At 49.6% G+C, this 20,212-nt stretch overlaps 2 protein-coding genes across 2 annotated transcripts; one reads left to right on the forward strand and one right to left on the reverse strand.

The window, feature by feature from the left end:
* Positions 1-11,433: 11,433 nt before the first annotated feature.
* PtA15_9A501 (uncharacterized protein) lies at positions 11,434-11,764 on the forward strand (the record flags this gene model as incomplete). Its single annotated transcript, XM_053172717.1, has 2 exons — positions 11,434-11,557; positions 11,631-11,764. The coding sequence occupies 2 exons, from the start codon at positions 11,434-11,436 to the stop codon at positions 11,762-11,764; spliced, it is 258 nt and encodes an 85-aa protein (XP_053023929.1).
* Positions 11,765-15,370: 3,606 nt separating this feature from the next.
* Positions 15,371-18,241, reverse strand: PtA15_9A502 (uncharacterized protein; the record flags this gene model as incomplete). Its single annotated transcript, XM_053172718.1, has 1 exon — positions 15,371-18,241. The coding sequence occupies one exon, from the start codon at positions 18,239-18,241 to the stop codon at positions 15,371-15,373; it is 2,871 nt and encodes a 956-aa protein (XP_053023930.1).
* Positions 18,242-20,212: the final 1,971 nt, after the last annotated feature.

A 20,212-nucleotide genomic window follows, 5' to 3' on the forward strand; every position in this document is an offset into this window, starting at 1 on the left:
CCCGGCCAAATTGCAAAATGGTATGCACGGAAAATGTATGAATGGCCTTTTTTGCCATTAAGGGTAGGCACTGTTGGAGCCCCTTTTTGGGGCTTGCCTCAGACTCACTAGACACAAGCACAAGTCCTGGTGCGAGTGCGGTTTGATAATTCAATTCATCTTTGTCTCAAACCATCACAGGTTATGAGCCCTTTGTCTCATTTTTTTTTTCTCTTCTCATCTATCGATCATCGGCTTGACTCTATCATCCCAGCGTAGGGACATCTCTTCCTTCATCAACTGCCCAGCGTAGGGCACATCCGTCATATTATTCTTCTTTCTCCGGACCTTCATTCTCGTCAATCCTCCACGTAGCGGCTGTTTCGTATCAAATCTTACTTCTATTAACCAAACGCCGAGCTTGAAGATATCTGCTGTGAGTTAGACCAGAGTCTAGCTAACTCGAACCCGATACCTTGGTACCTAGGGGGTCGAACCTTGCAGTGGTGAAAATAGAGCGAAGCGGGAGGTCAACGGAGTTTCAACCTTGTGCCGACTACTCTTGTTTATTGATCAACCAAAGTGTTTCTTCCTCTCTGTCTTTGTTTATCCTTCCCCCTCTCTTCGACCCTTATCTCCAAAAAAAAAAAAAAAAAAAACAAACATTCCTCTCTGTCCCCTGTTTATCCTTTCTCTCTCCCTTCGAAACCTATCTTCAACACATTTCTGTTATCCACCGATCTCTCATCAACTTTTCCTCCATCTCCTCTATCCGATATCTCGTCAACTTTTCCTCCATCTCCCATATGTCCCACTCTCCTTGAAACACACACTCTCCTCCTTCTGCGAACAATCCCTGGCTCCCGGCCGATCTCACTGGAATTCGACCGGAAGCTTACGCCACCAACAATCCACGACCAGCATCGTCCAATCGACACCGTTCCCACAGCAGACACGCCTTGACACCAAGAAACACCGGTCCGAATATGCCGGGCTTACAAGACAAACGGCCTCTTGCTCCGGGGGCGGATGGACCTGCGATATACACCAAAGCTGATGTTGCTAGGTTTCTTCAACAGGCTCAACACCAAAATCGGACGGTTGGGCAGAATGTTTGTGACGCAATCGCCACTCTAACGGATTCTCAACGTTTGAAGCCGGATGGGTCCAATTTCACGGATTGGGACCTGTTTCTGCGTGAGCGAACAAGGGAGCTCTTTGCCGATCATCTTTGGTTTACAAAGCCTAATCCGCATGTGGCCGATGAGCAACTGGGCCGGTCTCTTTTGTTGGCAACGGTGGATTCCTCCATGGTACGACTGCTTTTGAAGCAAACTACGGGGCATAATATGTATGATCATCTCCGTTCCCGTTTCAATAACATCACCCGGGCCGAACAGATGTTATGCTGGGAGAAACTTAAGAATTTCAAGTTGTCCGATCATGGGAGCAGCACAGCTGCGATGAGCTATCTTCTCAAATTACTCGATGACTTCAGCACCTTACAACTCGAGATCAACCGCGAGAACGTTGGGGGGCTGGTCCTGCAATCGGCTTTGGAATCAGGTTCGGAACATCGTCGCGAGGTCGATCGTCGAGTTGAGCAAGATTTGGCGAGCAGCAGTAGGACGTTGTCTAGGAGAGCGGTGACGACAGATCAGATACTCAAGCATATTGATGTGGCGAAGCAACAGTTGGATCTGAACGCCCAAACACCGTCATCCTTTGGCGCGCAGTTATCGGATGCGGCACCACACAGTCTAGCTGGACCGTATGCACATGCGATGGAGCTATATCATCCGGATTTCTGGCCGGGTCTTCCTCCCCAAGTTGAAGGCATGGCGATTCATGGCTTGCAGTGTTGGAACTGTTGCTCCCCAGATCATTTCCTCAGCAAATGTCCGGTTCCACGAAGATCCAATTTCGATCGTCCTCCGGTTTTTCCTTGACCCATCAATCGCTTTCAGGCTTCCGGGGCGGTGCAGCCAGTTGTCCTACCTGGGAACTTCCAGGCCTGGTACCCGATCGTGACGCCGCCAGGTTTCGCACCTCAGCCCTTCCAGCATATGCCTCGACAATTCGCTCCGGTTTCGAATGCGTCTGCCCCTGTCAACTCAGCTAGAAAACCGGACTTGTACAGACCGGACAATTGCCAAGATTATCGCCAACGATCATTGCTGACGTCCCAACAGCGCTCTCAACCGCGACCGACTGCCAACCTGTCAGCCTCTGACAATTCCAACTCTACCGGCTACGACCCCCGTTTTCACACGCCGGCTACATCGCCTCAGTATTGCCCCGCGCCACCTGCCGCACAACAGCAACCTTCCTACCCGCCGACACAACAGTACACTCAAGAAGCGCCATCTCAACCACAATCGGTGGCCCGGGTACTGGAAATTGGCTGTCTAGACCAGGAACTCGAGTCAGGCCTTGAGCCGCGGTTTAGTCAGCTGGCGGTGGGGAATGGAGATGATCCAGTGATTGACACTGGTGCAACACATCATCTAACGGGCAATCGGTATGTCTTGAGTTCTTTTCGCAATTTCTCAACTCCTATCCCACTCCGAGTGGCCACTAAGGGTGGCGGTTCCTTTATCACAGGAGCTGGGGACCTATTGTTTCGGACCCTGAATGGGCAAATCGCAATTCTTAAAGGAGTGCTTTTTTGTGAGCATGCAACGTCTACCCTCATTTCTCTGGCAGCCCTGAGGAAGGCTGACTCGCGATTCTTATATGATCACGTGAAAGATGCGTTCAATATCTTTACGCCCGATTGGCAATTGCTTTTCAGTTGCCCTTTCCGACGTGATGCCAACAAATGGTGTTTTCCTCGACCTGTGTTACCTGGTTCTGTTGGCGGTCATCCCGGCGACTCGAATTCTCCTGTTTCTCTGCACTCTCGTTCTGTTCTCCCTACTCCGACTCCTCCTGAACTCTCTTTTTCTTCTCGTTCTTCTGTTTTGAATGGCTTAACTCAAGATTTGAAAAGTACTGGCAATGATAAAACTAACTATGATCTTGAGAAGTTTTCTGATGAAATATCAGGGTTAGCATCTAAATCCGGGCCAGGAGATATGTTTGAGTCCCCTTTGGAGCTAACTCCAAGTTTCACTTGGCGCCCGGAGGATCTCACTAAGGATGAATCGATTCTTTTGTTCTGGCATCACATTTTTGGGCATGCCAGTTTAAGAGTGATTAGACGCCTGGTCCAACAGAAGGCGGCTTTTGGGTTGCCGGATAAGATGCCGTCTGGCCAACTCAGATGTCCTGTTTGTGCGACACACAAAGGAACGCGGACAAACACTCTGGCAAGGTCGAATAGGTCTGTTTCACCCATGGAGATACTTAATGCTGATCTGATGGGCCCTTTCCCTGTGGAAAATTTCAACAAGGGAAAGTATGTGCTCTGTATAAAAGATCTTGGCTCGGGTTATAATGAAATTAAGATCATGGCTAACAAATCTGATGCTAACAAACACATTGTTGATACCATTAACCGCTTAGAACGACAAACAGAAAAGAAGGTCAAAGTTCTGCGGAGCAACAATGGCGGGGAATTTGCTAATAAATTTCTCGTAGATTTTTTGACATCCAGAGGAATTCGTGCGGAGAGGAGCTTGCCTTATCACCATTACCAGAATGGTGTGGTGGAGCGTTTCAATCAAACGGTCACGGAGATGGGACGCAGTGTCCTCGGGGACAGAAAACTGCCTCAACGCTTTTGGGGTTTTGCTTTTGAGTGGGCATCATGGGTCCTAAACAGGTTACCAAACAAATCGAGCGGCCAGAAGACTCCTTACGAAGTGATTTTTGGAACAATGCCACAACTGGATCGGGCCCGGATTTTCGGGAGTGTGGCGTATGTTTTGACTCCACCGGAGAAGAGGAACAAACTGGCAGATCGAGCTGTTCGAGCGCATGTGATAGCGCACCTGGGGGATAGTAAGGGTTGGATGTTCTGGGTACCGGAGACTGACAAACTGCTTTCTTCAGCTTGGGCAACCTTTGAAGATATTCTTGGCCCACGGATGGTTCAGCAGTCTCATATGGAACCTGCAATACAGGCCAAGTTAACCATTCACCCAACTACTAACGCTGTATCTTTAGGTGATTTTTCGCAGGAATTAGCCTTTGAACGAGAGGAACGGCTGGTAGATGAAATCATTGAGACATGTGGTTTCTAAATGGCCGGCATTCCGAAGACTTTCAAACAAGCGAAAAGGTCATCGGACTGGGAACATTGGAAGAAAGCAGTAGAAGAAGAGCTCGGTAATCTTGATCGGAAGCAAGTTTGGCAAGTCTGCATAATGGATACTACAAAGCGCGAGCTGGACGGACGATGGGTGTTCGCCGTCAAGAAAGCTGCAGATGGAACGGTTACTAGGTATAAAGCGCGGTATGTTGCGCGAGGGTTTGCACAAATTCCGGGGCAAGATTTCAAGGAAACTTTTGCATCCATGCGGTTGGTGTTGACGCTGGCCATTGCTCACAAGTGGCCAGTACACTCTTTTGATTTTGTAGCGGCGTACCTGAATTCAGATATCGACGAGGAGATCTGGATAAAGCCCCCAGAAGGGATGCAACTCAAACCAGGAGAAGGCCTCCGTCTAAAAAAAGCTCTGTACGGCACGAGACAGGCGGCAAGGTGTTGGTGGCTTCATCTACGTGACATCCTGAAAGATCTTGGCTATACGGCGAGCCACTACGACACTAGCCTTTATGTCCTGCAGGACCCGACAAAAACAGGTGTCATTTGGGTTCATGTGGATGACGGGATCGTCACTGGCGATTCAGTGGAAGCACTGAAACATCTGGAAAGTGCGCTGGCCGGAAAGCTAGAAATCAAATGGGAGGCCGAACTTTCGTCAATTGTAGGGGTTGAAATAGTACGCACGCCAGATTCCTTTATATTAAGTCAACATAAACTGGTGAATGATATCCTTGATAATCACTGGGATGGCGTGACCATGGCGAAGACGCCTCTACCTGCTAATCTAGATATTAACTCGACACAGGAAGGGGACCCTGCTTCCTCGAAATCTTTTTTGTCTGTGGTTATGTCGCTGAGCTATGTAGCGGTGGGGACACGCCCCGATATATCTTTTGCGATGAATTTTTTGGCTCGTTTTTCTGCAGCTCCAGGTCCGACTCATTGGAAAGGAGTACGACATCTGGTCAACTACTTGGCTCACTCCAGAAGGGAGGTTCTAACGCTGCGGCCTCAGGTGGACGGATCTGCTTTGAAATGTTTTTGCGATGCTTCGTGGGGCGGGGAGCACTCGAAATCAACTTATGGTTTGTTTCTGACTTTCATGGGTTGTCCGATCATCTGGGCTTCGCGAAGATTGGCCACCGTGGCTGCCTCAACGTGTGAAGCAGAATACATGGCGCTGGGCATTGCTACAAGGCAGGTTCTCTGGGTTCGGCACTTGCTCAAAGACATCGTACGTAAAGATTTTTGTGGCAAGCTCTATTGCGATAACCAATCGGCCGTTAAGATTGGAACAGATGATTCTTCTAACAAGAGGGCCCGTCACACAGAAAGAGAATTTGCGATAACTAACCAAGCCTTATATCAAAAGAAAACTGAGATAACCTGGGTGCCTACAGGTGAACAGCTGGCGGACATACTAACTAAATCATTGACGCGGGAGCCTTTTGAGCGTCTAAAAAGATGTCTTCTAGGATGATGCTGCCGATATTTTTTTTTTACCTCTCTTTTGCTCTTGCTTTTTCCCTTATTTCTGTTTTTGTCAATAATTTTTTCTCTTCTTTCTCTGATCTTTTGATCCTTTTTCTGTTTTTCTTTTATTTCTTTCCTTTTGTCTTTCAAGACTTGTATGTAGAACAGGATGAGTCTTGTGTCTAGGTGAGGGGGGGGTGTTGGAGCCCCTTTTTGGGGCTTGCCTCAGACTCACTAGACACAAGCACAAGTCCTGGTGCGAGTGCGGTTTGATAATTCAATTCATCTTCGTCTCAAACCATCACAGGCACCTCAAATGTATAAAATTTTCCTCAGAGAAGGGAGGATAGTAACCAGAAATGTATGAAGTACTCAAGGAAAAAATGTTGCAACAATCTTCAATTGCCAGAATGTATTGGTGGAAAATTCAGGTTCAATTCAAGCTATCTGATGTGTGGAACACATCAACGCATGTTGATGTGAATGCCCAGCTGCATGTCCAAGTTGGCACCATCTCCGAAACAAACCAATTGATTTTTGGTAAATATGCGTTAATAATAAAGGACAAGGTAGGTTGTTATACAAACTCTCTGTTCCTGTTTTTTTCTTTTTTGAAATTGACTTGAATTATTTCAGAAAATATATATTGGAAAAATCTTGAGCTATGAGAAATGGCTAGCTGCAAAAAAAAGAAAAACAGGCTTTGTGCCCCCATCCGCAAAAATAATGGTAGGCATGAGAAATGTATGAAAATTTTGGAAATACTCTTAGGGTACGCACAAAACGTGTATGAATGGGCTCTTCAGATGTATGAATTTTTGCAGATTTCCATATTTTTGGTGCCGCCCATTTATAGGGGGTTGCCAGGTTCCTGCCACCCCCCCCCCCCCCCTTCCCACCTCTCAAGGGCATTCCCCCCCCTGGAATCAGCCAGGGGCCTGTTGTTCCACAGTTCCGTTATTATTAACAACCTGCAATGAAAAAGACCAAATCCCCATGATTCCTGTATGTGGTTGACCCATGGTGCCTGCCCCAACTGAGGCCACCAGGGTCTATTTTTCCCTGCCTTGTGCCCCCAAGTGAGTTTCCCCTGCTTGTCTGAGCGACACGCCTGCTGCCACATTGGGCCAATAGGTGAACCAACCCTTGTGCGCCTCCGGCACGCCTGCCCCGTTGTCCAGCTTGCCTGTTGGTTATGCGGATTATGGCCAACCGTTTGGGTGCTCAGGTGGAGGCCCCGGATACGTCTCACAATATGCTCACAACCCGTCCCTTTGGAGCCGCGCGGTGTCTTTTTCTATAGAGTGACATACAATCAGTTTTGTTTTTTTTCCTAATGGTTCTACAGACAAGTGGCTTACCTCTTTTGGGAGATTTAATCCTGTTGCTGAGGCTGGGGCTGTTTCAACATATAATGGTGTGGGATCTTTCTGGTAATGAGAGTCAAGCTTTGTTAGACTTTGCAGTCCTAGCTGTTGAGCAAGCAACACTTATATTGTTGTCTGCTTCACTTTACCTGTGTTTGCTCTTTGTTAGGTGTTGATGTGGTTTAATCTGCAGGGGGAACAGGGTTTCAGCACTTGCTTGAAACATCTGTCTGGGACCATGTGCATATGAACGTGCTAGGAGGAGGGGTCACTGAACCCATTCCCTTATTGGGTTAGGGCTGGGCCCCTTGTGCTTCAAGAGCACAGGGCTTGAGCCCAAATCCTGACAGAACAAACAAAAAGAACAGGTATTGCAAAGTTGAATGCATTATTAGAAACCATAGAAATGAAAGTAATTGAAACTGTAGACACCAGGAAAAATAAACTGTCACTAGACCACAGGTGTCATCAGCCTAACTCCACTGAGCTACCCACCAGCTTCACAGTTTTCTACATGGAACAACCCCTGTAGAAAACAAAGGGGCCATTGTAGCCTAGTTGTTGTAGCACCAGAGCTGGAAAAAAGTGACAACCATTGTTGCTTGATGTCACCTGATGTCTGGTTAGGACCCAGGAAACCCCCTGTAAATGACCGTAACAAAAATGTATGAATTTTTTGGCAAAACCCCAAAATGGTAGGCACAAAAATGGTATGAATGGGCTTTTTTGGCCTCAATGGTAAGCACTTCAAGTGTATGAAATTTTTCCTGGGTACAAGAGGGTAGAGTGCACCAGAAAAACCTGTAGCCCTCCGCCCCTTGGCAGCACAGCTTGGCTTATTTTTGGTACCCCAGTGCCCCACCTTGGCAGGGCACCCCAGGTTTTTTTTTTTTTTTGCACCCCCCCCCCCCCCCCCTCGGCAGGAATCGTAGGCATGGAAAATGTATGAAAATTTGGGAAATCCTCAAAGCATACGCACAAAACGTGTATGAATGAGGTCAAAAAATGTATGAATTTTGTTGAAATTCTGGATTTTAGGTTACGGTCATTTATAAGGGGTTTCCTGGGTCCTGTCTGGTTACAATTGATTTTTCCTGGTGAGATACTTTCATCTCTGGTCTCTTATGTGACTTGGAGTTGATGGGTTTATGGTTCACACTATAGCTGGTAGGCCAGTGGTAGAAAACCCTACTCAATGGTAGGCAGCAGAGGGGAAAATTTAGCCTTGTGCTGTTGCTCCTCAAGGCTCTTAAGGCTTCTTTGATAGTATACAGGGGTTATGAAACCCACCTATATCTAGGGAAGATACTCAAAGAGAGGATGGAGGTGGGGGAAGATGAAGGTTAAGGATTATCAACACCCCACTCATTTTGTAATATTTAGTAAGGTTGGCGGGTTTGTATGGTAATCTCTGAGGGGGAAAGATCCCCCCCTTTAAGTACTACATGATCATGAGCACTTCAAGTCAAGGCTCTGATGAGATCCTCATCTCCAAATCCATAGAGACAACAATGGGAAGTTACATACATTACTATATCCAGATGGATTTTGGTAATGTAACTTCCCACTGTTACCAGATAACATGTTACTGTTATCTAGTAAAATAAGCCTTTGGAAATGAGGATAACACAACAGAGGGCGTTTTCCCCCTCACTAGCAGGAGAAACAACAGATATAACACATTAGACCAATTGTCTGAGTTAGAAATGCCACAAAAGGGGGGGAAATCCTATGTTTTGCGCATGTTATCCACCTATAATTGCAAGGGATAAAATAAAAAGCCTTGGAAGAGATGAAAAAAAGGGAAATAAAACATAAAAGAAGCTTTACCAACATCATTGTAACAATAACAGTACCATTACATTTCTGATAGGCTACTGTTACTGGTATTGTAACCAATGCTGGGCCAGCTATGCTAACATTAGCACTGGTGTAACATAGTGTTAGCTACACTACGGGGGTGCTATTGTTACCAGGCAGATTTGGCCGCTAACACTACTAAGATAGAAAAATGCGCTTTTGTAGGGTTAGAGGTTGTTTTTTTTACAGCTGCTAACACTACAATTTTTTATGGGTAGCGTTAGCATAGCGGTTTTAGGCTGGAAAAAAATCTACAACCACTTTTAGGGTAGCTTTTGTGTACACTAGCGCCGCCTGAGGAAAAAACTGGGCAGAAACAGCCCCATTTTTTCCCTGCACAACTACAGGGAAGAGACTGGGAAGAAATAACACCCCCAGTCTTTTCCTGCAGTCACGTAAATACAGGAAAAAAACTCAAATTTTGTTTCTGTCCAGTTCCTCCCACCCTAGTGTAGCAGGAGTTTATTCTGCTACGCTACTGGGGGAGCAAAAATCTGTTAGCACTCATCCTGCAACGCTAAACATTAGTGTGAAATTTTTTCTGTGCTGACTCTTTTTTTAGCGTTAGCCCAGGAAAAAAAGCTACACTACAGCTTAGTTCTAGCGGCTTAAAATCTCTCTAACTCTACAGGAAAACAGGGCCTCTGTTAGCACCGCTACACCAACGCAGAATGGCCCTGTAGCATAGTAAAAGAAATATGGCCAAGGGCCAATGACTAAAGGAGGATGAGCTGGAAAGATCAGGAGCACAGGATGCTCAGGGACTCAGAACAGCAGAACAGAAGTCTCCAACAGAGCTAGGCTAGCTACTATGGGCTCAGAACTAAGTGAAGTCTGTATTTCATATGGGAACAGATGAAATACATCTGGACAAAGGGGCCTAAAGAGGGGCCTAGATGACTATGGAACCCTGATGGAAGGAAAAAGAACAAAAGAGAAATGGGCCCTCTTCTGGGCATGGGGCAAAATTCTAACACATAGTGTTGTGTAGCAGCCCACCATTGGTGTATCCTCCTATCATTGATAGAGAGATAAGAATCAGTTTGTGCCTAAATGATCTAAATTGAGATAAATACATAGAGAGATTCTAAATTATTAGCTTATATGTTTATGTGTAAAAAATGCATAATAAGTGTGAAATCATATAGTTTAGTACATGTAAAGTAATGATTGCAACAAAAGTAATCATATAAGATAACAGGAGGACTTGAACTCAGAATCTTACACATGATCAAGTCCAGTCTTGGTAGTCTTTAGCCATTGGGTTACACTGCGGGCATCTCGATGTCACTGCGGACCGCAGCGACATCTGACAATTCAGTGGGGATTTGAACCCCGCGCAACAAGTATTGCAGCAACACTTGGCCGGCTGTCCATCAGCCGGCCACCGGGGTATGTACACACAACGCACCTCTCAATGGCCGGCACAACAACCGGTCACCGAGAGGAGTATGCACTCCTCTCAATGGCTGGCCCAACAACCGGCCATCAGGAGGAGTCCTTGTGCCGGCCGTTGAGAGTTGTCCACACTCCTCTTGATGACCATCATAACAACTGGTCATTGGGAGGAGGAGTCCACACTCCTCTCAATGACCAGCACAAGGACCGGTCATTGGGAGGAGGAATCCATACTCCTCTCAATGCCAACACAAGCCGGCGTCGAGGGGAGTACATGCACCTTGATGCCCGGTCTGTGCCGTCCATCGAGGTAAGTGTGTATGTACTCCTCCCGATGACCGGGCCTTGGGCCAGCCATCGAGAGGAGTGCGTACTCCTCTTGGTGACCAGTTGTTGTGCCGGCCATCAAGAGGTGTCTGTACTCCTCTTGACGCCGGTGTGTGCTGGCATCAAGAGGAGTTTGGACTCCTCCCAATGACCGGTCCATGAGCTGGTCACCGAGAGGAGTGAGAGGAGTGTGTAATCTTCTCAATGGCCGGCACAAGAACCGGTCATTGAGAGGTTGTTATGTATGTACTGTGGTGGCCGGCTGTCCAAAGGCAAATCAGCCGGCCATGTTGCTACATTCTGATATGCAGTGTCATGATGTCGCTGCGGCCCGCAGCAACAGCGAGATGCCCGCAGTGTTAAATGACTTGAAATTGTACACCCCGGACACACTTTTAAAGTTTTCCTTTGGGAGACCTTTGAAGGGAGCGGCTACATTCAAAAAACCACCGAAGTGCCCTTGTTTGAGTAGCTTTCAAAAGTCATCCAAAGATTTTCCCAATTTTTGGGAAAAACTTTGGATGACTTTTGAAAGTATGAATTTATCCGGCAAAAACCCGCCCAACCAGCGGGTTTCACCGGATCATCTCTTTGGAGCTCAACTCCGATTGCCCTTTGAAAGGCCTTTGGTGGAGAAACCAGCTCCGCCAAATGTTTTCCAAAGGGCATTCGGAGGATATTTAAGTGCCATCCTCAGGGTTCCCCACCCAAGGATATTCAAATGATTTTCGAAAATCATTCAAAGCCATTGTCTGAGGCCGGTCAGCTTCAAATAAAGGGACAAGGTTGATCAAAACCTTCTTGCTGAGCAGCACGATGCTGGCCTCCGCAAGTTCCCAGCCTCCCATGGACAAGCAATGCCCCAATGCCTACCATCACACTGATGCCCCGGCCTTTACAACCTCATCCCCCCATGGCCAAGAACCACTCCACTACATGGGTAACAACCCTACCGGCCACCCAGGGGTCAAACCAACCACAGCTTATTGACTCCTCACCCTGCCCAATCCCAGTCCGGCAAGATGATGACTCCGGCACACTCTCAGATTGGCCCCCCACCCTTGGCATATCCAATCTCTCCGGTGCCTGGAGTCAACAATCACCAGCCATGGGCTCCGAGCCCAATTGGCTCCAACGCCAGGCCTAGTGTGTCTTTCCAAACAAGCTCCCTTGAGTCCGCAGCTTTGTCACATGAAGAACTCCAAAACACTCTTCAATCGGTCGCAAGAGCGCTGCAACTCGGCAACAAGCTGGTTCAACGGGCCCAGCCCTTGCTTGAGGTAAGTGCGGCACTTGACATTCCCAATTGTGATACCTTACGACCACATATACTCTCCAGATGTCCCCAGAAGCACGGAACATGGCAATTCTCCTCTTGGCCCTCCAGACTTGCATAACACCCAAGCCTACACCCAACCCAGTAGTGGTTCCTGCCCAGCTTCCAGCCAAACCCACAGCAACCCAACCCCCCACTGATCAACAGTTCAGCTCGGCTTTCAGGACTTGGGTCCAAGAAACGACCCGTTGGGTCCTACTTGCCAAAGACCTCCAATCATATGGCAGCCAAGCCTCTCGACGCTTGCGCGTGGCGGACACGCCGTTCACTTGGGTCCAGATAAAGTTTCATGTATGTACAGCTCAAACTTGAATGATAGAGACCAATTGAGGTATCTATCAATTCCATCCCACCACAGGCTGAACTCAATCGTCAAGATGAAGCCTTCCGCGCGGCAGTTTGAGCTGTACATATATGAAACTTTACCTGGACCCAAGTGAACGGCGTGTCCGCCACGCGCAAGCGTCGAGAGGCTCGGCTGCCATATGATTGAAGGTCTTTGGCGAGTAGGACCCAACGGGTCGTTTCTCGGACCCAAGTCCTGAAAGCCGAGCTGAACTGTTGATCAGTGGGGGTTTGGCTGGAAGCTGGGCAGGAACCACTACTGGGTTGGGTGTGATGCGAGTCTGGAGGGCCAAGAGGAGAATGGCCATGTTCCGTGCTTCTGGGGACATCTGGAGAGTATAAACATTGCCCAAGGCAATGCATTAGAAAGACTCCTCTGCAAAACAGTCAAGAGCGAGAAAGCAGCCCTTGCAATACTTATTAAAGTTGGATTGACCGGGGTGGGGCCCCCAAATCCGGTCCCCAGGCTTTATAAGCTAATCGCGGATGTCTATGCAGCGTTTCATCCTGATTTCCGACGGCAGGCGGATTGTCAAATCCACTCGGACAAGCCAGTCACCCCAGGGGCGAAGATCCAAATCTGTTACATTCGATTCATGGCCAATCTGAATTGGATTAACCAGCGCCACCAAACCCTCAACAGGCAAAAATCATTCTGGGATGACATTGATGAGGATCTTGCCAGACTCAGGCGTAAGTCATCTGCCTACGGAGTGGCATATTCTCAGCTCATCTTTAACCTAGACCAAGCCACCTGGACCGGCGAGAAGACCATCAACAATGTTGAAGAGGCTGCTCAACAAGTCCCTCCACACAAAGAGGTTCATTCTTGCGCAGCCACCTTGGTGGAAGAACCAAATGAGGAAGTTGCCCTCAAAGAATAGCTTCTTTTCCGCTTCCTTCCTCTCATCTCTTGATCGATCCACTGCCCCTGATCTGTCTCTGTTGTCTATGTTTCATCTCACTTCTCTCGCTGTGTGACAATATCCACAAATTCCTACAATACACAAAATATCCAAGATACTACAATACACAAACCTTGTAGAATATCCAACTATCTATATAGTAGACACATGCAATACACAATGAACCAGAAATCCTCTGTATGTTGACACTGTTTTGGGTGAGAGATATGCAGGAAATGGACCCAAATTCACCAGATGAGGCTGCATCAGAGGCTCCCCAATAAGGGGGCCGGGCCAATGTGGTGAGTCTAATCAAAACCTTATTACATCACTCAGACACTCACAAGGAAGGAATCACCACCCAATGCCCTCTAGAAATCACTCTGGTACATGTAATCCACGCCCACGGACACTTTATAATAGCCTAGAAACATCTCTACAAGGCGCCTCAACTTCTCAGTATTCACTTTCATGGATGGCCCTCCACAATGGGTAATAAAATATGTACAAAATCAGGTTCAAAGTGGGAGAAAGTCCATCATCAAGCAGAGCCAGACTATTAGGAAGGACCCTGAGTGTTCACTAGAATTAACTCCTCTATATTCCAGCAAGGCGTAACTCTTTCTCAGATGCATGGCGGCTGATGCGCCATGGTTATTGTTTCCTCTTATGTCATCCCAAGCCATGTAGTAGATGCCTTGTTGGTTTGTTGCCTTGTCACCTTGTTGGAGGCTTTTTGTACCCTGTTCCCATCTTTCTCTTTGTCTCAGAACCACCTGTTGTCCCCTCAATATAAATGTAGAGCCTTTTGGCCCATTCTGTTTGTCCCCCATCAGATTGTCACTTTTGCATCCCTGGTCACAGAATAAGAATTACATAGCCTTTTTTACCACATATTTTACAGTATATTTTCCCCCTTGATTTTGTCTAGAAAGCACTATTCTCAATACTTCATCAGCCACACTTTTCTTTAAGAGTCCATACTCTTATTCTTGTCCCATATTACTCTCCCAACCTGAGAGGTAGCTTTTCACGCACTCATCCCTCTCTAAGCTCTATTCCCCCAAAGAGTATTTCCACACCGAGGAGCATTTGAAAACACAAGCGGGCCCAGGTGGGTCCCAGCTCAAATAATATTCAAATAATATCCAATATATTTCAAATATTATTTGAATATGGCACTCAAAGGACATTCGAAGTCATTTGACTTCAAATGTCCTTCGAGATTCCTCGGGACTTTTTCCGACTGGACTCCAAAGTCTAGTTTGGAGAGAACTCAAAGGGGATATCCACTTTGAGTTAACTCCAAAGCAGGTTTGAAGGACTCTGGGATTCAACTTTGGAGTCCCTTCAAAAGGCCGGTTTGACCCAACCAAGACGTCCCCGCCTTGCAGGCGGGAACTTTGAAGGATCTCCGGAGTCAATCCGGAGCTCCTTCAAAGTTTTGCGTCTGGGGTGTAGATACATGGACAATTGTCTGAGTGGCTGACAGATACTCTATTTTTTTTAGAAAGAAAGAAAACACTGATAGAACAGAGATAATATGACAATCTTAAGGATGGAGGATATCAAGGCAGAATCTAAGCAGAAGTGAAAGAGAAAAAGCAAAGAAGCAGAAAAATTAAGAAAATGGCAGAGGCCAGATAATCAACATGATATTCTTGATGGGCTTGAAAAGTCTGCACTATGAAGATCAATATAGTAAATGTAAGAAAACAAGGCTCTGCAGAATGAAGTGAGACAGTGATATGAGTTAGGGGCCCTTTATGAGCACTTGAACTTGCCTGTTCAATAGGGGCAATCACTTCTTCTGGTTGCCCTTAGCCTTCTTTGCCTTAGACTTTGACGGTTGACTTGCCAGCTCTAGCTCTTGTGCTATGGATTACAGATACCGCACTTTAAAACTAATGTGTGCTATGTATACTTAAAACATGATGAAACAAAAACAGGATATGGCCTGACTGGAGACATGTGGGACTTGTTGCGGTGTCTGAGAGAAAGGAAGTAGAGAGAGGGAAGAAAAGGAGAAAAGAAAGAGAGGGAAGAAAAGGAGAAGAAGAAGAAAGAAGAGGATAGAGAAAGAGTAGAAAGGAGTGAAGTCGCTTCGTAGTTCGGAAAGCCCCATCCCACCTTTTGCTCCGACCAGAGCGCATCAAAGGGCTGGCACTTAAGGGCCCCGTTTTCTTTTGGATCGGGTGGAGTACCGCAAAGTAGTTGAGGTCCCCTCCCCGTTTCCCGCGCTTTCGGCCGATCGACTGGTACTCGGTCTGCTTGGTTCGGCCACAGTCTTCTTGGTGGTGGCTCCCTTGCCTTTCCCCGCCGGACGGCCCACCTTCCGACGAACCAACCTTGGCTGAGCCGGATCTTCTCCCCGCTTGACCTTCGTGCTCGCCTCCGTGGCCTTCCCCGACCGACTTGTGCTGGCTTGCGGTGAAGCCGTATCGACGGCTGCGCTCTTCTTCGTCTGCTGTTTCGCCGGAGCTTTGCCCTTGACCTTCGATTGTGGGCGGTCGGCTTTCTCTTCCTGCTTGGCCTTTGGGCTGGCCTTCGCGGTCTTTCGGGGCCGACTTGTGCTGGCTTCCGGAGCCTCATCCACAGCGGCTCGCTTCTTCGGCTGTCGCTTCACGGGGGCTTTTCCCTTCCCCTTCGGTGCTGGGCGGTCAGCCTCAAGACGCTTGGCGGCAGGGCCCGGTGCAGCTTCGGCTTCTCTTCTTCGCTTCGATCGGGTTTGATAGCCCGAATGGCTCGGGTTGGTGCTGGGTGCGACCGCAATTTCCCGAGATGCCGTCTCCTCAACATTTGCAGCCGGTGACTGAGCGGGCACGACGGTGCGTACCGGGGAAACCCGAGGAGAAGGCACGGCGGTGCGTGCCGAGGAAACCCGAAGAGAAGGCACGGCAGTGCGTGCCGGGGAAACCCGAGGAGAAGGCACGGCAGTGCGTGCCGGGGAAAGCCGAGGAGAAGGCACGACAGTGCGTGCTGGGGAAAACCGAGGAGAAGCCACAATGGCGCGTACCGGGGAAGCAGTTGGAGAGCGGACGAGGGGGCGTGCCGGGGAAACCGGTGGAGAAGGCACGGCGGTGCGTGCCGGGGAAGGGGGTGGAGAGGGGGCCAAAGAAATTGGCGAGAGCGACAGAGAATGCACGAGGGTGCGTGCCGGTGAGATCGAAGGAGAGCGATGCGCCAATGGCGAGGGCGGTGGGGAAGGGGAAGGCGCGCGAGCCGGGGGCAGAGACAGTGATGCCGACTGACTTGAGGGAAGTGGGGAGGGGGAGGGGGAAGCGGCACGGACCAGAGGCAAAGACCTTGCTGCCGACTGACTTAAGGTCAGGGACACCCGCGGTGACGTTCTCCCTTGGCGAGACACTAGCGAGTAGCGGGGAGGTGCATTGGGGGATACCATGGGAGATGTCGGAGGGGGGAAGTCGGGGGCACGCTGCGGCACTTCGGGGAGGTATGTCGATGCCGACTCAGGGAAGGAGATGTGGCGGCGAGGAGGTGATCCCGCGGTTGAGGTCGTCGATACCGCTGACAGGGCCAGAGATGGAGGGAATGAGCGGCGTGAGTTAGCTTGTAGGACACGAGAGTTAGCCTGTATTCGACGATAGCTAGCCTCAATTCGGTTCAAGGTAGCCTGCAATCGGCTCGTGCCAGCCGGTGATCGACCCGAGCCAGGAGGCAAGTCGAAGCGGACACTCAAACGAGCAGGCCGGGATCGACGTCCTGGCAGGGCCGATGGAGCCCTCACAGAGGTGGTGAAGGTTGCAGCCGGTCTGTTGGCCAGAGGCTGCAAGAGAAAGTCGTACAGCGAACTTGCTCCTGCTGAGCCCGGTTGAGCCCCCGACAAAAGAACGGAAGTTTCCACTGGCTGTCGGGATTCAGGAAGCTCCACCTGGAATGTGCCTGGCCCCGCGGATGTGTTGGCCGGTTGAGATGGCCGTGAGGATGCCGAGGGCGCAGGAGGGTTGGCTGGCACGAAGTCCCGGACGGATGGAAGCCCACGAGAAGTGACTCGACGTTCAGCAGCAGCGGCTATCCGGGCTGAGAATGGCCCCGCGGATGAGACGGCCGGTGCCGAGCGAGTCTGGCTGGCTGGCACGAATGCCCGGACAGATGGAAGCCCACGCGGAGCGACTCGAGGTTTGGCGGCAGGTTGAGCAGGCCGGAAGATGGATCGGGGGTCGAATCGCGATGTCCCGGGTGAGGAGGCCGGGGAAAGGAACACCGTTGAGGGGGCGGAAGTGGAATCGACGGACCCCTCCCTTGACCGAACATTGGTGTCGCGGATTGCCGGCACATCGGCCTCGTCGGGTGCGTCCCTTACGCGAAAAAGCGCCTCTAGCCGAGGGTATGACCGTTGGCCGGAGCTGGCTAGAGGCGCTGCCGCAGACAGGCGGCTGGGACCGGCGACAGGCGCTGCCGCAGACCTGGGAGCGGGTAAGAGAGAAGGCGGGATGTCGGACGGGGGGGAGGGAGTTTCTTCAGGTGACTCCTCGGAGTCAGAGTCGGACGAGGCCGAAGAGGAGGGCGGGGTAGAGGGGGGAGAGAGGTAGAGCTCGGGGGGAGAACGCATGTGAGGTCCAGGGGGGTTTGGGTGGAAGGGACGGGAGTAGAGATAGAAGGAGGGAGAGGTGGGGGTTGAGGGGGGCTGCGAGGGGAGCTCCGGAGAATGAGGAGGGGAAGGTGGCTGGGCAAGAGGAGAAGCCGTCTCGGAATAGACTTGGATGCCTCTGTCCGAGGAGTCCGCGTTCCTGCCGTGCGCTCCCAACATCGGGTTGCCGTAGTGAGTTACGGTCGGAAGCGCGGGTGCGCGGTGGGCATCGCTCATCGGGCCGTCTTGCGCATTGCCGTCCCGGTCAAATACAATGGATTGGGAAAGTCGGGAAGGGATCCGGGCCGACGAGGAGCATCTAGCCGCCCTTCTTTGCCGGGGGCTAGCAGTGGGACGACCGCTGCCTGCCATGGAGTTTTGGCTTGTGCTAGCCGTTGGGAAAGGCACATTAGAACGGGAGAGTGAGTTGCCGGTGTTGGTAAACATGGTGGGTTAGATAAAGAGGTTTATTTAGGATAAGGGTGCAGTAGTGGAGTGGGGTGGATGTGTGTCTGATGCTGAACAAGTTGCTGGTGATGAAAGGGAACACCATACGCGACGAAAGGCACTCTCTTAAGTATTTAGTGGGGCTCAACCTCAGCCGGCTCCAGAGTCCTGGACTGAGTTACTCGAGGGGGAGCCTTGCACTGAAGTCTATCGTGCTACCCTCAGTCACTCTTTTTGAGTAGAAAAGCAGCGACGGAATTAAACTCAAATATGCTTTGTTGGGTGCTTGGAGAGAACCGGCGAGTATTACATAGTGCTGGAATTAGCAAGAGATGGATGGTTCAGGGGTTCGATCTACCCCTCTACATACTGTGTACTACTCTTTTTTGTTTTTCGGAACAATAAAATGGCAACCCAGAGGGGCACTCGACCTGCGGGCCTTCCATGCCCTTTTGTCCACATGCTGATATCCCGCTGGCCCAACTTTCCATAACCGGCCAACGCGACTCACCGAAATTTCATCAGCGAGTTGTACAGGCGGCGTGGGCTGAGGTTACGGGCAGCTCCCGTTCCACCTCATAGGCCCTCATAGTGCAGATCTATACATGCGCCTACTGAGGTAGAGCACCCAAGAAAGACCCGGACTGAGATACAAACCCCTAAACCAAAGAAAGCTCTCTGCAGACCCGCTGACAATATAGGCATCTACGACCCGTTGGCCTCAGTCTGCCACCAGCGTAAACTGGCCGAGGAAGTCCGCTAACTACACCATCAACCCACCAAACAGAATACGCTGTTAAAACATAGCCTCATAGCTTAATCATAGCTCAAGCTGGCATCTATGTGTGGAGCCCCAGGACACAATTGGTGTCTCAAGGCAAACCTCAGCATCAGGGAACCAATTGGCACCGGGATGTTTGGATTATGGTGGGGTGCGGATTTGTATGGCACAAACCTTTCAGCCAAGATGATGTTGCATCGGTAGTTTTTCTGGTTTGAGAGTCAAGATGGGCCCCGGGCAGATCAGGCGCTCCAGTCTTTCAGGGTAACGCCGAATCTGATGGCCGGGGACTGGGTGTCCCACTGCCAATTGGCATCAGACTCCACCGACTCCCATCCTACGCGACAGTTTGTCGGGGATAGTTATCGTTCCAATGTCACTATGAGCTCATTTGTCAAGTTCAAGTGTGATGAAACGGGGGACCCGGCCAATGGGTCAGGCGCGCCGACGCACGTGTTGGCGAGCCGGGTCAGTAATTGAAGTCTCGGCTGTTCGTGAATCGTGACTAACCTGTGTACATAAAAGTTAGGGAAAAAAAGTGAATGATCATGAGACCTGCCGCGCCACAGTCCATGTCACTGCACATGGCATGTCTACTCTTGTTACATAAGAAATTTTTGAGCCGAGGTTTCTTGGGGGTCTCGACTGTTCCGCGAAGCCATGACCCAGCCAAGCCAAGACAGTAATAATTGTTTGGCCAATAATTTCGATCACTTGTGCTCTACTCTGGCATGCATACCCACGATACAAGCCTTTTGCTCACTTGATGAGGCTTCGGCTTTCCTTGAAAAAAGGGACAAGAAGGAAGACTTTGATAGATGAGACCCGGGTGTGACACCATGGCTGTGCAACTCGAAGCGACTCGCCAAAACCTCAGCTGCTCAACCGTCAACGTGTGGCATTGATCGACCACCAGTCTCTGTTTGATAGAGGAGACAAGGGATCGGATGACTATCCCACATATCTGAAGATAAAATATCTGCGTCCAAGGTCTCGCCACTTCTACCAGTCACTAAATCATAGTCGAGAGTAAAGCGCCACCCCAAAGAAAAATTCAAGAGAAATTAACCGTATTACTATTACTACGAAGCTATTTATCTATTTAACCGCAGGAACCTATTAATTACACGCTTCCGAACCAATACCTATCAAGAGTTGTTTTTCAACGATAACCATCAGGGCTTCCCGCA

Source organism: Puccinia triticina, chromosome 9A, assembly GCF_026914185.1.
Source record: "Puccinia triticina chromosome 9A, complete sequence".
Taxonomy (NCBI): domain Eukaryota; kingdom Fungi; phylum Basidiomycota; class Pucciniomycetes; order Pucciniales; family Pucciniaceae; genus Puccinia; species Puccinia triticina.